Source organism: Hemitrygon akajei, chromosome 10 (genome assembly GCF_048418815.1).
Source record: "Hemitrygon akajei chromosome 10, sHemAka1.3, whole genome shotgun sequence".
Classification (NCBI taxonomy): domain Eukaryota; kingdom Metazoa; phylum Chordata; class Chondrichthyes; order Myliobatiformes; family Dasyatidae; genus Hemitrygon; species Hemitrygon akajei.
Genome location: NC_133133.1, coordinates 89598674 through 89618329, shown reverse-complemented (window position 1 = coordinate 89618329; position 19656 = coordinate 89598674). Strand labels below are relative to the sequence as shown.

Below are 19656 nucleotides of genomic sequence, written 5' to 3'. Positions count from 1 at the left end.
ATCTGTCTGAACTTTTTAACTCAGACTCCACTCTTACAATAACTTCAACTTTTCTTTGCTTAACACTGCAGACAGAATTGTCAGCCACTGTGATACTGTTTCATTCTGTCTCTAAGCAGAATTCTTCTGAAAAAAATGCTTCTCGAAGTTCTCTTTGACTAAGATTTCAAGCATCTTTTCAAATCTCTCCATTCTTGGCTCAATGCCCTCTGTCCTTTTGAAATTTCATTTGCTACATTGAAAGGATGATTTAGATGGTATAAAACAGAGAGCTAAAGGAATTAATCAATAGCAGGTTAACAGTTACAGCCTTTAGAAATGACATGCTAGAATAAATTGTAGTTTAAGCTCAGAACATAGCTGCAGTAGCAGGCTATTCTGCCTCTCACACTTATTCTATACTTCAATTGTATCATAGTTGGATCAATATTTTAATTTTATTTACTTGGCATTGTTTCATGTACCTTACCTAACCAAAGTTGATCAAACCTGATTTTATGTCAGTTGACTCATCAAAATCAGAGCTTCCCTGTGTTCTTCACCTTCCACAATGAGTCTATGTAGTCCATCCTCACTATTTAATCCCTTTAACTTGCTTTCAGATCAATTAAGATAAGGAATTTTTTGTGTTTATGGTAAGTTTAAATCAAACAGAAATTATTAAGGAACTATTTTTCTTTTTGCAGAAAATCACCAAATCTTTCAAGCCAGCTCCAGACTGGGGTCCATATTTAAAGCAACACCGAGGGGAGAGATACAGCAATATGCTTGATTCTAAACAAACTACTCTGTCTGAGATGGCAAAACTTTAGACAATTGTTATAATTCAATTTGTAAATATCATTTCAAATGTTGAAGAATATTTGTAATAATTGGTTTTAAAAGAATAGGTAACATATTTCCCTTAATGAATCCATCAAAATACAGGAACAATTTTAAGGACACAAATTTGTCATGTATAGTTTTGTCAGTGAAAAGCATTTATTGGAAATTCATGCTTGTAATTCCAATGTGGACACCAAATGGCATACACCATGCCTGAAAATACATATTCATTAAATTATCCCTCCCCATTTTCACTTCGTAAGAAGTCATATTTTGAAATATTTAAACAATGATATTGGCAAGTATCTTTACTCTCAAAAAGTGGATAAACTAAAATTAAGAGAAGTAATGGAACTGGAACCAAACCCATCATTAGACCAACCACTTAAATTTTTAATGAATATAGGACAAGGAATCATAGGACAAAATGCTCCTGATAAGGAGACTGGACATTTAGCTAATATATTACATGCCTTTATTTTAATAAATATACTATTTTTAATCATTGACAACTGGGTTTCCCAGGTCTCAGGGAAAGGTGTGAAGGACAGAACCCATGTGCAATAGACTTATGGACCATAGGAGCAAGAATATTTCCTTCTGGACCAACAAGCTACCCATTAAACACCATCCTTGGTCCCAGCTGACTAATGTTAGGCCTGTTCATCTACATCAGAATACTCATCCATGATCTACTTCCCATCAACTGTACCAAAACAAGCCCTGCTTCAATCAGGAACCCCAACTCCACCCTTCAGACCAACTGCATAGTGCTCTGCCAACAATCAGGATTCCAGATCTAACACTGGCAAGCCACTTGCCCAAAATCTCGATATACCATAAACTGTACATAACTGACACTTTGTCCATTATCTCTGCTCTGAAATCTAAACGCACCACCCTACTATGGTCTTACTCAATCCTACTGACCTGCTCGGGTAGTGTTGGGCCTTGAAAAGTCAGGTATCCCACCTCATTAAACACTAGCCTGTTATTCAAGCATAGGAATTTAAAGAAGCCCTGTAACTAAATTCTGCAGGGCATTTAGAAATTCTTATCACCCACATAGCTACAGCCCCTTCCTGCTCCCCACCCCCAGCCTTTATAGAACGTTCCTAAGAATATAATCTACTCTAAAGGTTTCCTAGCTTTTCAGGTACACCAACCACCTGGATACCTTCCTCACATTCATTGGTGGAGACAGTCAATGGGAACAATAACAATTATAGCTAAGAGCTCACCCTATCAGACCTGAAGAGTGCAGATGGGGGGACCCTGGGGAGTTAAGTGTAACACTCAAACTATACAGGCAACACATTAGCAACATCTTTCAGTCACTGAGGCAGAATAACTTGTAAAACCTTTTAGCAATTGGCGTGCTACCTTGAGAGATGACACTTTAGGTCATCATGACCCCCTTTACCAGACTCTGAGCAAGACACCCCTGCTTCCATTGGCTCACTGCTTCATCCCCCCTGCCATTCAACTTGGTGCCCGCTGCTTGACAGCCAGAGAGGAGATGTATGTCAAGTCCAAGCTGAAAACCTTGGTACACAACCTCTGGCCCCTGCCATTCTACATTGCAAACTATAACTAAATCCCTTTGATAATTCATACATAACAATTGATACTTTATGAGTGGAAGCCAACCACTCCTAGACTTAGAGCATGCATAAACATGAATGGACTTCAAATAATTCCCAAACTTATTGTTTGTATCTATTATGAAGATGACCAAGTGACTGTCTGGTTGGCAAAGTAACTCCATTTGCCTCCAATCCAGTGAGGATATTGCTCGTCTCACAATATGATTCCCCTGCTCTCAACCTTACAGAGTACATGGTGCCTACATGGTTCATTAAGTGGAGGGGAGGTTTCAGAAGCACAACAATACTGAAATGCATTTTATACAGATTTATTCCTTTTTTGAAAATTTACTATAAATGAATTCAGGTCTAGAAATGCATATTGAAAACTTCAGGGCATAGATCAGAATATGAACACTAATCCCTGATCTGTTTCTTTCTATAGGAAAAAGATTTTCAGAATCTGTACAGATTGTTGTTGAGCTGAGGCATATTTGTTTCATTGACTGCTTTTTGTTCCCATCATGTCACTTTATATCATAAATTATCCAAAGACCTCTTGTATACTCAGTTATTCTCTTCCAACTTATTTCAAGTCCTGGGTAGTTGCTAATTAAAAGTGGCAGAACAACTTTGAATTGTCCAACTAATATATACGGATTGCATCATCGACAGGACTGTTTGGACTATCTGTCCATAACCAGAATTTTTTTCCTTAAGTTAGGTGGTGAATTAAATTATTTTACTTTTCTTTCAGGTTAAGTTGATCCACAGGTGAATGATAATATGGATTCTAAAGGATTTTTTTAAGTGTAGATTTTTCACGATTACTTAACACTACCCCTTCCTGGTTCATCTGAATCTAATGTATTTCGATTTCTTTAACTTTAAATTACAATCACTTATATTTGCTCTTTCACCAATGCGTCTGAACTCATATCACAATTGCATGTGGTTGCTTATAAATGTCATAGCTACAAATTTACAAGTTGAACTAAAGATTGAACAAAAGCAGAACATCAAATAAAAATGGTCTAGGAAAAACTCCAAAATTTTCATCTAATAAAGAAAGAATTTCACTTCTTCCAGTAACCATTTGGGAAAATCATTGAACCAGAAAATAATCCAGAGTTTTTGCTGTAGAGATTTGATAGAATGCTGTCCTACACTATGCCTTTGTTACACAAGTGTAATTTAACCTTTAAAGCTGCTGTTGTACTTGCTTTGTAATGATGTAACTAAAGCACAGTTACAATTCAACTGAATGAATCAAATTCAGTAGATGTCTGAAGACAAAATGCAACACCATTAAGGCATGCTGTTTTGGACAAGAACACCAACCTTGTATACGTATTTAATATTAAGTAAAATGGATAATGAGCTATGAAGAAATACAAGGAATAGTTTGTATTGCTTTCACATGATGGTACAAAAATCCAAATGGCATTATATGCTGGAAACTTCTACAAAGGTGAGATGAAACTGGTAAAACAACACTAGTAAAAGTAAGTGTATTTAATAGGATTTTGTTTAAATGAAGAATAATTATTAAACTAACTATTTCACAGACTAGCCTGCTTCTGTGTATTCAATATAATTATGTTTTAATAAAATCCAAATCAGATTTAGGAATTTCATTTTTCTATGTTCATTTTTATGAATTAAAGTTTTTGTTTCCTAAAATCCCTGTCCTACATTTTTGCTTTAAACTAAAAAGCAGACAGTTAGACATTGTCAGGATGCTTAACAACAGGATTCTGAAGATCATGATTTGAACAAACTCTAACTGGTGAGGGCATTTGTAGAAAGTCACTGCAGTCCTTCTGTGCGCCGAATTGCAGCTCCTGAGGGACCGAATTAGGGAACTGGAGCTGCAGCTCGATGACCTTCGCCTGGTCAGGGAGAGTGAGGAGGTGATAGAGAGGAGTTACAGGCAGGTGGTCACTCCGGGGCCACGGGAGGCAGATAGGTGGGTCACGATCAGGAAGGGGAAGGGGCAGGTACTAGAGAGTACCCCAGTGGCTGTACCCCTTGACAATAAGTACTCATGTTTGAGTACTGTTGGGGGGGACAGCCTACCTGGAGGAAGTGACAGTGGCCGGGCCTCCGGCACAGAGGACGGCCCTGTAGCTCAGAAGGGTAGGGATAGAAGAAAGAGGACCATAGTAATAGGGGACTCGATAGTCAGGGGTTCAGACAGGCGGTTCTGTGGAGGTGATCGGGAGTCCCGGATGGTAGTTTGCCTCCCTGGTGCCAGGGTCCGGGACGTTTCTGATCGCGTCCAAGATATCCTGAAGTGGGAGGGTGAGGAGCCAGAGGTCGTGGTACATGTAGGTACCAATGACATAGGTAGGAAAGGGGAAGAGGTCCTGAAACGAGAGTATAGGGAGTTAGGAAGGCAGTTAAGAAGAAGGACCGCAAAGGTAGTAATCTCGGGATTACTGCCTGTACCACGCGACAGTGAGAGTAGGAATGGAATTAGGTGGAGGATGAATGCGTGGTTGAGGGATTGGAGCAGGGGGCAGGGATTCAAGTTTCTGGATCATTGGGACCTCTTCTGGGGCAGGCGTGACCTGTTCAAGAAGGACGGGTTACACTTGAATCCTGGGGGGACCAATATCCTAGCGGGGAGGTTTGCTAGGGCTACGGGGCAGACTTTAAACTAGTAAGATGGGGGGGCGGAAATCAATTTGAGGAAACTATGGGAGAGGAGGTTAGTTCACCAGTAGAGCAAGTAAGTAGACCGTGTGTGAGGGAGGACAGGCAGGTGATGGAGGAGGGATGCTCTCAGCCCGAAGTTGTAGGGGAGAAGAAAGAAAAGGATAATAAATTTGAATGCATTGCTAGGGATGAAAAGAGAGGAGGAGGTGGAGAGTATCTTAAATGTATCTATTTTAATGCTAGGAGCATTGTAAGAAAGGTGGATGAGCTTAAAGTGTGGATTGATACATGGAATTATGATGTTGTAGCTATTAGTGAAACATGGTTGCAGGAAGGGTGTGATTGGCAACTAAATATTCCTGGATTTAGTTGCTTCAGGTGTGATAGAGTAGGAGGGGCCAGAGGAGGAGGTGTTGCATTGCTTGTCCGAGAAAATCTTATGGCGGTGCTTTGGAAGGATAGATTACAGAGCTCCTCTAGGGAGGCTATTTGGGTGGAATTGAGGAATGGGAAAGGTGTAGTAACACTGATAGGAGTGTATTATAGGCCACCTAATGGGGAGCGTGAGTTGGAAGAGCAAATGTGTAAGGAGATAGCAGATATTTGTAGTAAACACAAGGTGGTGATTGTGGGAGATTTTAATTTTCCACACATAGATTGGGAAGCTCATTCTGTAAAAGGGCTGGATGGTTTAGAGTTTGTGAAATGTGTGCAGGATAGCTTTTTGCAACAATACATAGAAGTACCGACTAGAGATGGGGCAGTGTTGGATCTCCTGTTAGGGAATGCGATAGGTCAGCTGACAGATGTATGTGTTGGGGAGCACTTCGGGTCCAGTGATCACAATAGCATTAGCTTCAATATAATTATGGAGAAGGACAGGACTGGACCTAGAGTTGAGATTTTTGATTGGAGAAAGGCTAACTTTGAGGAGATGCGCAGGGATTTAGAGAGAGTGGAATGGGTCAAGTTGTTTTATGGGAAGGATGTAATAGAGAAATGGAGGTCATTTAAGGGTGAAATTATGAGGGTACAGAATCTTTATGTTCCTGTTCGGTTGAAAGGAAAGATTAAAGGTTTGAAAGCGCCATGGTTTTCAAGGGATATTAGAAACTTGGTTCGAAAAAAGAGGGATGTCTACAATAGATATAGGCAGCATGGAGTAAAGGAATTGCTCGAGGAATATAAAGAATGTAAAAGGAAACTTAAGAAAGAGATTAGAAAAGCTAAAAGAAGTTACGAGTTTGGTTTGGCAAATAAGGTGGAAGTAAACCCGAAAGGCTTCTACAGTTATATTAAAAGCAAGAGGATAGTGAGGGATAAAATTGGTCCCTTAGAAAATCAGGGTGGTCAGCTATGTGTGGAGCCGAGGGAGATGGGAGAGATTTTGAACGATTTCTTCTCTTCGGTATTCACTAAGGAGAAGGATATCGAATGGTGTAAGGTGTGGGAAACAAGTAAGGAAGTTATGGAACCTATGACAATTAAAGAGGTGGAAGTACTGGCGCTTTTAAGAAATTTAAAAGTGGATAAATCTCCGGGTCCTGACCGGATATTCCCCAGGACCTTGAGGGAAGTTTGTGTAGAGATAGCAGGAGCTCTGACGGAGATCTTTCAGATGTCATTAGAAACAGGGATTGTGCCGGAGGATTGGCGTATTGCTCATGTGGTTCCATTGTTTAAAAAGGGTTCTAGAAGTAAGCCTGGCAATTATAGACCTGTCAGTTTGACATCAGTGGTGGGTAAATTAATGGAAAGTATTCTTAGAGATAGTATTTATAATTATCTGGATAGACAGGATCTGATTAGGAGTAGCCAGCATGGATTTGTGCGTGGAAGGTCATGTTTGACAAACCTTATTGAATTTTTTGAAGTAGTTACGAGGAATGTTGACGAGGGTAAGGCAGTGGATGTAGTCTATATGGACTTCAGCAAGGCCTTTGACAAAGTTCCACATGGAAGGTTAGTTAAGAAGGTTCAGTCGTTAGGTATTAGTGCTGGAGTAATAAAATGGATTCAACAGTGGCTAGATGGGAGATGCCAGAGAGTAGTGGTGGATAATTGTTTATCGGGATGGAGGCCGGTGACTAGCGGGGTGCCTCAGGGATCTGTTTTGGGCCCAATGTTGTTTGTAATATACATAAATGATCTGGATGATGGGGTGGTAAATTGGATTAGTAAGTATGCTGATGATACTAAGGTAGGAGGTGTTGTGGATAATGAGGTGGGTTTTCAAAGCTTGCAGGGAGATTTATGCCGGTTAGAAGAATGGGCTGAACGTTGGCAGATGGAGTTTAATGCTGAGAAGTGTGAGGTTCTACATTTTGGCAGGAATAATCCAAATAGAACATACAGGGTAAATGGTAGGGCATTGAGGAATGCAGTGGAACAGAGAGATCTAGGAATAACAGTGCATAGTTCCCTGAAGGTGGAGTCTCATGTAGATAGGGTGGTGAAGAAGGCTTTTGGAACGCTGGCCTTTATAAATCAGAGCATTGAGTACAGAAGTTGGGATGTAATGTTAAAATTGTACAAGGCATTGGTAAGGCCAAATTTGGAATATTGTGTACAGTTCTGGTCACCGAATTATAGGAAAGATATCAATAAATTAGAGAGAGTGCAGAGACGATTTACTAGGATGTTACCAGGGTTTCAGCACTTAAGTTACAGAGAAAGGTTGAACAAGTTAGGTCTCTATTCATTGGAGCGTAGAAGGTTGAGGGGGGATTTGATCGAGGTATTTAAAATGTTGAGAGGGATAGATAGAGTTGACGTAAATAGGCTGTTTCCATTGAGAGTAGGGGAGATTCAAACGAGAGGACATGATTTGAGAGTTAGGGGGCAAAAGTTTAAGGGAAACACGAGGGGGTATTTCTTTACTCAGAGAGTGATAGCTGTGTGGAATGAGCTTCCTGTAGAAGTAGTAGAGGCCAGATCAGTTGTGTCATTTAAGGTAAAATTGGATAGGTATATGGATAGGAAAGGAGTGGAGGGTTATGGGCTGAGTGCGGGTAGGTGGGACTAGGTGAGATTAAGAGTTCGGCACGGACTAGGAGGGCCGGAATGGCCTGTTTCCGTGCTGTGATTGTTATATGATTGTTATATGGTATATACATTGCCCATACTGGTGACATCATGGGCCCTGCAATAATTTTAGCACACAGTTCAGGTAATCATGAGAAGAGGAAACATAAATCTTGTCAGGAAAAGGGAAGATAATCTCTCTTATCTGGAATTGCATATTCCTGTAGTCACTGCAGAAAAATATCTAGCCTTAATTTTAATTCAGCGTTGAACACACCCCAATATCCAAATGGCTAAATTTGAGATAAAGGCTGTCAACTTCACAATTTAAACTGAAGCATTACTAGCTAATTCAACTAGTGTATATCAGTTAAACAATCAGTTAATCCTTTATAGTCATCTAAAATTACTTCAGGTTCTACTGCAATTTTGAATATTTTCTGTAATTTCCAATTTGGGCCAATAAAGGTAATCATTTGTTGGTACAGTTACACAACATCTTCTCAATTCTTGTATCCAAATAATTCTTCTAAACAAGTCCATGAGAAAGTTGGGAGTAGGGTGAGTGCAGGGTGCAGAAATGTTGAAAACACCTGTATCTGCACTCCCAAGAACTACTGGCACATTAACAATGAGCTTATTAAGCTGAAGCAGCTCATTTCTCTTGCACAATATTTCAAATGATTAAGAAATACTGGAGCAAGGAATTTCACCCTGATATCTGAAGGGAGAGATTCAGGGAAACTGGTGGGGAGGGTGACACTAAATTTGAGGGATTGGATTGAAGAGCCTCAATAAAGCATTATGAACCAACCAACTGGATTCATGAAGACATGATCCTTCACTCCACCACAATTGCTAGCCCAGAACCTAAATCTCAGATAGTCAACTCCTATTTCAAGCTAGAATATTTAAAAAGTACTTCAATATTCAATATGTAGAAGGGCTGGAATCAATATTTGGAAAGTATCATATTTGGATGATTTTATATCCAAAGAATCAAACTCTTGCATAATAAAACAGTTGAAGTGAACTTTGCACATTGGATTACTTGCCTCACAATTAACTGAAGCAAAGGTATTAAAAATTAAACCAGATATGATTAACTGTACAATTTAAAAATAATAATTTCAAATTGCCATTGGTAAATTATAATAGAAGATCAATATCCATTTCACCTTTCCTACTCTAAAGATGCTGTCTAAAATACTTTCTGTGCTCAAACACTTTGTCTCTGTTACTCTCAGATTTCTGTGTCCCTCCAAATCCAACCTCTTGATACCCCAACATTTGTTATCCGATACCTCAGCATCAAATAAACTGGTGAAGTGAATTGGAGGAGATACTGCTGGGAATAGGGAAAGGGGGCTGGGAGAAGCTTTGACCAGGTCTGCTCTCTAACTATTCTGAGTGGTGACCAATCTAAACTTTGCTGAACTGCAGTCAGTTTCAATGCAAAGCAAGAGATAGGGATAAGAGGAGATCAGAGCCATATCTGGGCAAAGCTGTAAGCTCAGAGTGAGGGCAGAATTCAACAATTCTGATGACAGGCTACTGACCCAAAACTGGCTTTATCTGAAGCTAGTGGCTGGAGAGAAGACTGTGATAGGACTGTGTGGAAAGAAAATAAGGGGAGGGTAAGCAAAAAGGTAAGATTACAGTGAAAGAAATAGATTAAAGGTGAGAGAATAGAAGCAAAAAGAGCAAAGATACTGAGGGACAGAAAGTGGGAAAAATGTTGAGAAAGATGAGGAGCAGAGGAGAAGGAAAGATACACAGAAAAAGTCGAGATGCAGCAAAGGCCCAACTTCTTCTGAGAATGGTCCAGATCAGAAACTAAAAAAGTGCCTTATTTCAATGAATCAACAAACCTTACCTTTCAATCAAAGGAACCAAGTCCCTCTGTATTCTCTCTTCTCTCAACACCCCTTCCTCTTTCTCCTGTGTCTCTCAGCTTCTCCTCTTCCTCTCCCTCCAACCTACTCTGACTCTAGTTCTTAACTATCCTTTCTCTTCCTAACCACACTCTCTCATCTTCTCCTCCAGTCCTCTCTCTCGCTGCTCCCAATCTTTCTCACTCCATCTATGCCTCTCCTCTTTCTCACTTCCCCGTTCTCCATCCTCTCTTTCCCTTTTATCCTTGCTCCTCCCTCCCACACTTCTCCATCTCTCACATCGACATTGGTCTTTCCCCTTCCACAGGAGCTCCTACAGCCTAGCAAATCCTACAATGCATGATGTGAATGAACGCATAAGTATCTAAACTCTCCAGGATGTAAGAAGACTCTCAGACACAATGAAACAAAAGGCAATCCTCAAAGCTGCAGTAAGGCCGCTCACACGATACAAAATTAGGGTGATGGTAGGTGGATGTTTATCTTCCTGGAAACCTGTGTACTACAGGGATTTAGTAGTGTCGGGTAATGACTAAGACTGACTTAAGACTACAGCAGGATAGGGATCACATGGTACAGCAAGTTGGCAGAGCATTTGAACATAGAATTGAATTCTGACAAGCGCAAGCTAATGCATTTGGGGAAGTCAGATAGTGGTAGGGCGTATACAATAAAAGGCAGGGCACGAAGGAATGCTGGCAAACAGAGAAATCATAGATCCATATCCATATTTCCCTGAAAGATGTTCAGAGGATAGTGAACAAGGCTCTCTGCTGGCAGATTTACAAGTTAATGTGGTAGTACAGTACAGAGTGATAACAATCCCCTACCAAAGCTACTGAAACATTATACAGTCCTTTTAACAAAACACAAGCTGGCAGGCACTGCAAGACCATTGCTTATGTCTTCTTCATCAGAATTTGGCTATATAGGTGAAATCTAGGGTTTTGGCAGAAAACCAGTAGATCATGTTTACTCAAAGGGCAGGAAAAAGGTTACAAAAAGCCAGGAGAGACATGCAAAAGGAAAAGGTGAATGTTCTTTTTCATGAGCAGACATAGCATGAATCTAAAGAATATGCATGAGGGTGAGGGATTACAGGAACGTCTGATGCTATACAATATCGGTAGGTTGAGAACCTGATCCATTTAAAACTGAAGGAAGTAGTGAAACTGAAACCATAACTAGAACTGCTGGAATAAGAAAGGAGAGAGCTGGCAAATTTCTGGCAGGAAACTTAGTAAAATAGCACTCTTATGGGAAAACAATACAGTATAATAAATTTAAAGAGACTGTTAATATAGATTGTCTGAACAGGGAACTCAATTAGAAAATAATTACCACAGATTTCCACAGCTATCTTAACTATACTACCACTCCAGATTTCTGTTCTTATTTCCACTGGGATCTCACCTGTGACTAGAGAGGAGTCTCTGTCAAGCTACTCTCATGCCTCTCTCAATAATCTGGGGGATCCCATCAAGCTCTGGAGACCCATCAACCTGAACAGTCTTCAAGAGACCCAACACCTCCTTCCCTCATGATAGCAATATGTCCTAGAATAATCCCGCTGTAGTGTTCTCTCTCTCTCTCTCTCTCTCCTCCTCCTCCTCCTCCTCCTCCTCCTCCTCCTCCTCCTCCTCCTCCTCCTCCCCTCCCCCCCCCCCCTTCCCTGGTTATCAGGCGCATTGTAATGCCTGCATTGTTTTGTGCACTTTATGCAGTCCTGGGTAGGTCTGTAGTCCAGTGTAGTTTTTTTCTGTGTTGTTTTTTATGTAGTTCAGTCTAGCTTTTGTACTGTGTCATGTAACACCATGGTCCTGAAAAATGTTGTCTTGTTTTCACTATGTACTGTACCAGCAGTTATGGTCGAAATGACAATAAAAAGTGAATTGACTTGACTTGACATATGGACTCAATGAATGAAGTCTCTCAGTGCCCCTGTGACATTCTGCCTGATCATTAGTGCAACTGTCCCATGGCTTTTACATCCTCCTCTATCAGTCTGCCATTCTCTCAACCAAGTCGCTGTAATGACTACATTATCATTGTCCGATGTATCTATCCTGGACCTTCAATTCATCTGCCTTACGCATAATATTCCTTGCATTCAATTAAGTGCGCTTTAAAGTTCAACCTTTTAACTTTCCGCCTAACTCTCTAAATTCACCTTGCAGGATCTCATCTGTCTTCCTGTCTGTGACATTAGTATCAATATGGACAATCAGCTTCAGCAGCTCATCCTTCTCTTTCAGGTTGTCCTGGAGTCTCAATCACAGTCACAAAACACTTATATGTACCCCCATTGCTACTGCTAGACTAGACTTTGCCCAACCCTGCTATACCAGTGGTACCATCTGGCTGATGCTGTCATTTTTGCTCAGAGAAGTTGTTTTCCTCAACAGTATCCACAGCAGTATATTTATTTGAGAGGGGATGGCCACAGGTGCACCTGCACTACCTTTCTGCCCTACCTGGCAGAGACATTCATTTCAAACTGAACCTTTGGTGTCACCACTTCATAGAAACCCTTGTCTATAAGACTCTACCTCCTGTAGGTGCCTCATTAAGTCTGATTGCTGTTCCAATTGATCCACACAATCTGAGAGGGCTGCAGTTGGATATACATAGTCACCAGGAAACTCTCCCTTGTCTCCACATCTCATGGGAATTACATGACACTCCAATGACTGCCCATTACAGCCTTTTACGTGACTTAAGAAAAATGGAAAACCATTATCTTGCCTTACCTTAATGCTAGTCATCCTCCTGACTTAAGCTCAGTCACTAAACCCACACTTTAAAATCCCAGCAGAACTTTCACCTCAAAGCAAGAATTCTCAAAATGGAGACCGTCTCCTTTATGTTTGCTGCTCTGCCTATCATGAGTAAAGCTAACAGTTACCCTTTGCAACAACTTAATACTGTTCCTCCTCCTCACTAATAATCTTGTCATGAATAAAACTAACAAAATTGAAGAAAACAGACTAGACTATAAGATATAGGAGCAGAATTAGGCCGTTTGACTCACTCAGTCTGCTCTACCATTTCATAATGGCTGATCCAATTTTCCTCTCAGCCCCAGTCTCCTGCCTTCTCCCCGTATCCCTTCATGCCCTGACCAATCAAGCATCTATCAACTTCTGCCTTAAATATACATAAAAACTAGGCCTACAGAGATGCTTGTGGCAAATAATTCCACATATTTTCTACTCCCCAGCTAAAGAAATTCCTCCTCATCTCCATTCTAAAAGGATGCCCCTCAATTCTGAATGTGTGTCCTCTTCCACCACAGGAAACATCCTCTCCACAGCCAGTCTATTGAGGCCTTTCATCATTCGATAGATTTCAAAGAGGTCCCCCTTCATTCTTCTGAATTCTAGTGAATACAGGCCCAAAATCATCAAACACTCTTCATATGGCAAGCCATTCAATCCTGGAATCATTTTTGTGAACCTCCTTTGAACCCTCTCTAATGTCAGCATGTGCTTTCTTAAATAAGAAGCAAAAAACTGCACCTCAGATTTGTGAATTTTCTCTCCATTTAGAAAATAGCCTATGCTTTTTTTTTCCTTCCACCAAAGTACACTTACTGACACTGTATTCCATCTGTCATTTCTTTGCCCATTCTCCTAATCTGTCTTTCTTCTGTAGCCTCTCTGCTTTCTCAAAACTACCTTCACTGTCAAGTCACCTATCTTCATATCATCCAACAAAACCATCAATTCCATCATCTAAATCAGTGATATATAACGTGAAAAGAATCGGTCCCAACACAGACCCCTGTGGAACACCACTAGTCACCAGCAAAAGGCTCCCTTTATTCCCACTCTTTGCCTCCTGCCAATCAGCTACCGCTTTATCCATGCTAGAATCTTTCCTGTAATATCATGGGCTCATTGCTTGTTAAACAGCCTCATGTGTGGTACCTTGTCAAAGGCCTTCTGAGAATCCACATACATAATATCAACCAATTCTCCTTTGTCTATCCTGCTTGTTATTTCTTCAAAGAATTCCAACAGATTTGTTGGAAGAGCAAAATTTTCTCTTGAGGAAACCATACTGACTACAGTCTATTCTATCACATGCCTCTAAGTACCCTAAGACCTCATCCAACATCTTCCCAACTACTGAGGTCAGACTAACTGGTCTATAGTTTCCTTTCTTCTGCCTCTCTCCCTTCTTGGAGAGTGGAATGATATTTGCAATTTTCCAGTCTTCCAGAATTATTCCAGAACCTAGTAATACTTGAAATATCATTACTAATGCCTCCACAATCTCTTCAGCCACCTCTTTCAGAACCCTGGGGTGTAGACTATCTGGTCCAGGTGACTCATCAGAGCTTTCAATTTCTCAAGCCCATTCTTCTGATTTTTCCCCTTTCCTTTGACACGCTTATTCTCATATGTTTCATAATGATCAAAGTAAGCTGCAAAGAGTTGTAAAATAAGTCTGCTCCATCATGGGCTGGCTGGTGGTGTAGTGGCAACAGCACTGGACTTCAAGGCAGATGGACCTGAGTTCAAACCCAGCGGGGTCCCTACCTGGGCAGCAGCAGTATCTGTGCAGAAGAAAGGCCTGTCAATCTACTTCCGTATCTTGCCTTGAAAACCCCATAGACCCTATGGTCCATGAGATCATGAAGAGTCAGGCTCGACTGAACAACTGAACAACTGTCATGGGTACTAGCCTCTGTAGTATCCAAGCCATCTTCAAGGCACAGGGCCTCAAAAAGGTGCTGTCTATTATTACCAGTTGTGCCTCATTTGATTGTCCCTTGACAGTGATAGGTATACACAGTTTTGCTCATAATACAGAGGGATAGAGAGATAGTGTCATGGTGTCAATCCTTACATAATGATACTGTAATCTCAAAACTTCAAGTACAGGCTACAACACTCAATTTAAGAACACCACTAAATACAAACTCTAAAGCTGATGTACATAGATACATTTGTTCCTACAAAGAGTGAAACTAGATTCCCCTCTCCCCCATGTTCAGTAATTGTTTTCTTCTTATCAAGTGTGCTTTTGATGCCATTCATTACAATAATGTGGAGGTATGGTTGCAAAAATCAACTGATTTTTCTCGTGTATTGGTCTAATTAAGTCACAATGTCGTAGAGCACTACCAAACATGAACAGGCCCTTTATCCCATTTAGTCCATTTTGTTCTGTCAAGTCCCATCGACCTGCACTTGGACCATAGCCCTCAATACCCCTCCCGTCCATGTATGCATCCAAATTTCTCTTAAATTTAGGAATTGAATCCATATTTACAATTTCCACTGGAGCTTGGTCAACACTTGTCTCACCCTCTGAGTGAAGATGTTCCACTTAAATATTTCAGCTTTCACCTTTAGGCTACAATCTCTAGTTCTAGTTTCACCCAACCTCACTGAAAAAGACAGCTTGCATTTATCATTCACACCCATCAAAATTTTGTATCCCTCTATCAAATCTCCCCTCATTGTCCTCTGCTCCGGGGAATAAAGTCCTTTCCTATTCAACTTTTCCTTATAACTCAGGTCTTCAAGTCCCAGCAACATCCTTGTGAATTATACCATTCACATCAAGAACCAGCTCACAAAAAGGTGGCTTCAAAAACAGTCTCACAAAATGGCAGTCTCCATTCCTTCGACAACATGGCAAGAACAAGAACTTTTGGTTTGCCTGCTTCCACTGTTTTTGGCTCATTCCTATTTTCTGATTGGTAGCGGTACAGGGAGGCAATGGAATTGGGTAAAAGACAGGAGGAGCAGGCAGAAAGGTATTGAGAGAAATCAGCAGCGACAATGGTCAAGATGAGTTAAGCATAGCAGCAGAGGAACTGTAGAGAAAATATTGAAGTGGTGCAGGACAGCAAAATGGAAAGGGAATGAGAGAAGAAGGGAGGAAAAATTAGCTCATGTGTGTTAGTGAAAGTGTGAATGTGCTGTGCAGAAATGTGTTTACCGTCACCCCTGGCTCTTCAAGAGTACATTCCATCCACTCTGTAAAAAAAAAATCTCACCTCTGACATCCTCCCTATACTCTCCTCTAGTCATCATAAAATTATGCCCCCGGTATCAGACGTTTCAACCCTGGGAAAAAGTCTCTAGATATCCATTCGCTCTGTGCCCTCTATTATATTGTACACCTCTATCAAGTCAATTTTCATCCTCCTTCACTCCAAAGAAAAAGGATCTGCTCAACTTATCCTCATCAGTCATGCTCTCTAATCCAGGCAGTATCCTGGTAAATCTCCTCTGCAACCTCTCTAAAGCTTCTATAGAGTCATAGAGTGGTACAGCACAGAAACAGACCCATCAGCCCATCTTGTCCATGTCGAAAACATTTAAACTGCTTACTTCCATCAATGGGCACTGACCATAGCCCTACCACCCATGGACGTAACCAAATGTTGAAATCGAGTTCACATACATCACTTATGCTGGCGGCTCATTCAAGTCTCACAACCCTCTGAGTGAAGAAGTTCCCCTCATGTTCCCCTTAAACTTTACACCTTTCACCCTTAACCTATGACTTCCGGTTGTAGTTCCATCCAATCTCAGTGGAAAATGTCTGGTTCCATTTACTCTATCCATAGCCCTCAAATTGTGTACATCTCTATCAAATCTTCTACACTCTAAGGAATTAAGTCCTAACCTATTCAATCTTTCTTTATAACACAGGTAATCCAGTTCTGGCAACATCCTTGTAAATCTTCTCTGTACTCTTTCAACATTATTTACATCTTTTTGTTGGTAGGTGACCAAAACTGCACACAATATTCCAAATTATGCCTCATCAATGTCTTATACAACTTCAACATAACATCCCATCTCCTGTACTCAATACATTGATTTATGAAAGCCAATGTGCCAAAAGCTTTATGACCATATCTACCTATGACAGCACTTTCAAAAAATTATGTACCTGTATTCCCAGATCTCTTTGTTCTACCACACTCCTCGGTGCCCTACTGTGATAGATCTAGCCTGTCTGGTCCTACTGAAGTGCAACACCTCACACTTCTCTGCATTAAATTCTACCTGCTATTTTTCAGCCCATTTGTCCAGCTGATGCAAATCCCTCTGCAAGCCATGATAGCCTTCCTCACTGTCCATTATGCCACCTAATCTTGGTACCATCCACAAATTTGCTGATCCAGTTAACCACATTATCATTTTGATCATTGAACATCACCGATCCCTAAGGCACACCACTAGTCACAGGCCTCCAGTCAGAGAGGCAACCATCTACAACCACTCTCTGGCTTCTCCCACAAAGCCAAAACTATTCTTATCGATATCCTTCTAGTAGGTAGGTGACAAAAACTGCACATAATACTCCAAGTTTGGTCTCACCAGCATCTTATAGAACTTCAACACCCCAACTCCTGATATCAATACTTAGTTTACGGAGCCCAATATGCCAAAATCTCCCTTTACAAACTTAATTCCCTGTGAAGCCATGTTCAAGGAATTTGGATTTATACTCCCAAATCCCTCTGTTCTACTGCACTTTTCAGTGCCCTGTAGGCACTTTGTATTCCAACCCTTACATCATCTGCATTAAATTCCATCTGCCATTCTTCAGCCCATTTTTCCAAATCATGCTGCAAGCTTTCACGGCTTTCCTCGCTGCCTACAACACTCCATATCTGGGTGTCATCTGTAATTGCACTGATCCCATCTTCCACATTTTCATCTAGATTGTTAATATAGATGAGGAGAAAACAATGGACTCAGCACCAATCCTTGCACAACAACTAGTTACAGGCCTCCAGTCTACTACCACTCTATGGCTTCTGAATCCAATTTACTACCACATCCTGAATGTCAAGCAACTCAACCTTCTTGACAAACCTCCCATGTGAGATTTTTGTCAAGGACCTTGCTGAGGTCCAGGTGGACAACACCCCCTAATTTTCCTTCATCAACTTTCCTGGAAACCTCCTCAAAAAACTCTATAAGATTGGTTAGACACAACCTACCATGCATTAAGCCATGTTGATAATCCATAATCAGGCCCTGTCTATCCAAAGACTTAAATATCCAGTCCCTTAATAATTTTACCACTACTGATATCAAGACTCACAGCTTATTAATAGAGGCTTTCTTGAACAACAAAACAACTTTAGCTATCCTCCACCTTACTTATGGTTAAGGATGTTTTAAATAATTCTGCTAGGGCAATTTCTGGACTAGCCTCCCACAAGGACTGAGGGGATACCTTGTCAGACCCTGGGGACTTATCCACCCTATTTTGCAGCAAGACAGCAAGCACCTTCTCTTCTGTAAACCCTAACTGGTCCATAACCTCATTGCTGTTTTGCCTCAATTTAATAGATTCTATGACAGTCTCCCAATGCAAACACAGATGCAAGAAAAAATCCATTTAAGACCTCTCCCACTCTTCTAACTCCAAACTTAAGACCATAAGATATAGAAGCAGAAGTAGGCCATTTGATCCATCGAGTCTGCTCCGCCATTCAATCATGGGCTGATCCAATTCTTCCAGTCATCCCCACTCCCCTGCTTTCACCCCATACCCTTTGATGCCCTGGCTAATCAAGAACCTATCTATCTCTGCCTTAAATAGACCCAGTGACTTGGCCTCCACAGCCGCTCATGGCAACGAATTCCACAGATTTACCACCCTCTGACTAAAGTAATTTCTCCGCATCTCAGTTCTAAAAAGACGCCCTTCAATCCTGAAATCGTGCCCTCTTGTCCTAGACTCCCCTACCATGGGAAATAACTTTGCCATGTCTAATCTGTTCAGGCCTTTTAACATTCAGAATGTTTCTATAAGATCCCCCCTCATTCTCTTGAACTTCAGGAAATACAGCCCAAGAGCTACCAGATGTTCCTCATCCCTGGAATCATTCTCATGAATCTTCTCTGAACTCTCTCTGATGTCAGTATATCCTTTCTAAAATAAGGAGCCCCAGATTGCACACAATACTCCAAATGTGGTCTCAGAAGTGCCTTATAGGGACTCAACATCACATCCCTACTCTTATATTCTATACCCCTAGAAATGAATGCCAACATTGCATTTTCCTTCTTCGCAACCGACTCAACCTTGTGGTTAAACTTTAGGGTATCTTGCATAAGGACTCCCAAGTCCCTTTGCATCTCTGCATTTTGAATTCTTTTCCCATCTAAATATATAGTCTGTCTGTTTATTTCTTCCACCAAAGTGCATGAACGTACATATTCCAAAGTAGATTTATCATCAAAGTACATATATGTCACCATATACAATCCTGAGAATCATTTTCCTTCTGGCATTCACAGCAGAATAAAGAAATGCGATAGAATCAATGAAAAACTACACACCAACACTGACAAATAACCAATGTGCAAAAGAAGACAAACTGTGTAAATACAATAAAAAACAAACAAATAAATAATAAGGGAACAAGTAAATAAATAAATAATGGTGAGAACACGAGTTGCAGAGTCACTAAAACTGAGTCCATGGGTTGTGTTCAGTGATCAGTTCCATTGTTGGGGGGCGGTGAAGTTATCCATGCTAGTTCAGGAGCCTGATGGTTAAAGGGTAATAACTGCTCCTGAACCTGGTGCTATGGGACCCAAGGCTCCTGTACCTCTTTCCCGATGGTAGCAGAAGAGAGCTGGCCTGGATAGTGGGGGTCCTCGATGATAGATGCT

At 40.9% G+C, this 19656-nt stretch overlaps 1 protein-coding gene across 1 annotated transcript in view; it reads left to right on the top strand.

Annotated features, from left to right (window-relative positions):
• Window positions 1-3980, top strand: part of LOC140734527 (sodium- and chloride-dependent neutral and basic amino acid transporter B(0+)-like) — a 69943-nt gene extending 65963 nt beyond the window's left edge. Inside the window, exon 14 of the mRNA XM_073058609.1 lies at window positions 687-3980. Within this exon, the coding sequence (XP_072914710.1) occupies window positions 687-812 (126 nt within the window). The 3' untranslated portion in view covers window positions 813-3980. The remainder of the gene's footprint in view (window positions 1-686) is intronic.
• Window positions 3981-19656: the final 15676 nt, after the last annotated feature.